Here is a 2,513-nt window from a genome sequence, read left to right as displayed (position 1 = left end):
GAGAAGGTAATGTTAAATTTTAGAAACTTTGACAAAAATTACTCATGCAATGTTACTTGGGGTGACGTTTCTTTTGCGGTTCAGTATATTTCACCAGAACTAAATTCAGCATGTGGAATCTCATGGAGAATCCAATTCAGCTAGTATATCCGTAAATCCGCTGGTGACACATGTTCATAGATCAGTCATTATATGTACATGGCATGACGGACTCACCTATAATGTTGACAAACAATACTATTATCACTCGTAGCCATGTATTAATGGTTGGTTGGTTTGTTGTTTAACGCCGCACTCAGCAATATTCCAGCTAAATGACGGCGGTCGGTAAATAATCGAGTCTGGAACAGGCAATCCAGTGATTGATATCATGAGCATCGAGCCACGCAATTGGGATCGATGACATGCATCAACCAAGTCAGCGAGCCTGACCACCCGATCCCGTTAGTCGCCTTTTACAACAAGCATAGTCACCCTTTACGGCAAGCATGGGTTGCTGAAGACCTATTCTATCCCGGAATCTTCACGGGTCAGCTATGTATTAAGCAACTGCCGCGGCTGTCCTCGAGTCTGCAAGCGTAAATATCACCAGATCGGCTTAGTAGTAGCCATGTATTAAGCAACTACTAAGCCGATCTGGTGATATTTACGCTTGCAGACCGAGGACAGCCGCGGCAGTTGTACGGTGAGAATATGTGACCCTTTCTTTTAACAAGTGATGTATATTGGTTTCTACTTTTTATCTGAGCCACTCACGACACCGTTTCAGTAGAAGATACAAATTACAGCCGTGGTGCTCCCCCATTGATTCTTGCCAGTACTTTCCTTACGCTTCGTTACAAATGCGTGACAGGTCTTTTTCATCAGAAAGCGAAATCACAAATGTGGTTCATCCATATTCATTTCACGTATACACTTGTTACGGTGTGTGAAGAAGAAGAAGAAGAAGAAGAAGTCTTTATTTGTACCAAGGCCACTGGCCCATATACAATACATATATTTGAAATAGTGTGGTACATGAAAAAAGGTAATGTCAGGTACAAATTTACAGGTTTACAGGCTTTTCATAATTACGTCTTCTTTCATAGCTGTAATACAGGTATTTACATAGTTTTCCAAGTAATTGTTTACACGAAGATGACAGTAGCGTTTTAAATTTATGCATATTTGGATTATTGCAAAATGTTGTTGGTAAATACAGATGTCTAATATCGTTGTAATATTCACATTCTAAAGTAAAATGATATTCATTCTCTATACTTGTTTCACATATGGGGCAGAGTCGTAAACGTAAGTCAATATCAGCCCATCTACCTTCGTTTACCCTAAGTCTTAGTAGCCCGGCTCTAAGCCTTATCAAAACATTTCGATATTTTATTTCAGTAATAATGGAAAGGTATTTTTCTGGTTCCAGGAGACTTTTAAATTCTTTATACAGAATGTACCTAGAACTAGCCTTGATAGTACTATTCCATGATTGGTAAAACATATTTATCAAAACGTTTTTAAAACTATTCATGAATGATGGTTTGTCGCCAACAGCTTGACTGAGCCAAACTCTTCCGAATCCGTGAGAAAATAATATGGAACGAATAGAAGAAGCATAGTTTTGACGACCACACTTGTCGTTATATACAAGCATATTATAAGATTTTCTTGGTATCCTATCTTCGTCCATTTCAATCAGTTTTAGCCAATACTTTACAGAACGACACATAGCATTTACATGTAGTGGGTACCGACCGCATTCCCCATACACAATAGCATTTGGGGTTTGCAAACCAACGTTAAGAAACTTCTTACAAGCCATAATATGCACTTGTTCTATTTTTTCAAATCTGTCTACACCCCATATTTCCGCACCATATAAAAGAATAGGTTGAATCTGAGTATCAAATATTTTAAAGAAAACTGAAGTGTCAACAAAACCAATCTTCCGTAAATTGCGAAATATTTCCATTAAAGCTCGTTTACCCCTTGATGCTAGATCTGAAAAACATTGGTTCATCTTTGATGTATATGAGAATACAAACCCAAGATATCTATAGGAGTTGGCGGTTGAAATACGTTTGCCTTTATAGAACCATTTCTCATGAAAAGATAACCGCCCTCCTCGTCTAAATACAACAACACTCGTTTTATCTAAATTAACCGTTAATCCATGTGAATCTGCAAAGTTATCAAGAATATTAAGTTGGTTCTGTAAACCAGTTACTGTGTCAGATACAAGAATAACATCGTCGGCAAACAATAATAATAATATTTCAAACAAGTCAGGAAATAATTGTACGCCGTGTTTCCCATGTGATGAAACATCATTTGACAGTTCATTGATGAAAAAGGAAAATAATAGAGGGCTTAATATACAGCCTTGTTTAACTCCGTTAGGACAATCAAAATATTCTGTATAAATGTTATCATTACATCTCACACACGCTTTCACGGAGGCATAGATTCCCTTAAGTGCTCTCATCATCTTTCCACCCAAGCCTGCATCGTGCAGACACTCCCAT

The 2,513-nt window shown here is 37.8% G+C and overlaps 1 protein-coding gene across 1 annotated transcript; it reads right to left on the bottom strand.

The window, feature by feature from the left end:
* Positions 1-1,025: 1,025 nt before the first annotated feature.
* On the bottom strand, positions 1,026-1,989 carry LOC139459243 (uncharacterized). Its single transcript, XM_071240692.1, has one exon. The coding sequence runs from the start codon at positions 1,958-1,960 to the stop codon at positions 1,046-1,048; it is 915 nt and encodes a 304-aa protein (XP_071096793.1). The 5' UTR covers positions 1,961-1,989; the 3' UTR covers positions 1,026-1,045.
* Between the last annotated feature and the right edge of the window lie 524 nt (positions 1,990-2,513).

Source organism: Haliotis cracherodii, unplaced genomic scaffold (assembly GCF_022045235.1).
Source record: "Haliotis cracherodii isolate W230 unplaced genomic scaffold, xgHalCrac1.p SCAF_13, whole genome shotgun sequence".
In the NCBI taxonomy this organism is placed as follows: Eukaryota; Metazoa; Mollusca; class Gastropoda; order Lepetellida; family Haliotidae; genus Haliotis; species Haliotis cracherodii.
This window is presented reverse-complemented; position numbering and strand designations above follow the sequence as displayed.

Excerpts from the sequence above, each read along its gene's own strand:
- LOC139459243 (XM_071240692.1), bottom strand. The coding sequence starts at position 1,960 with ATGGAAATATTTCGCAATTTACGGAAGATTGGTTTTGTTGACACTTCA.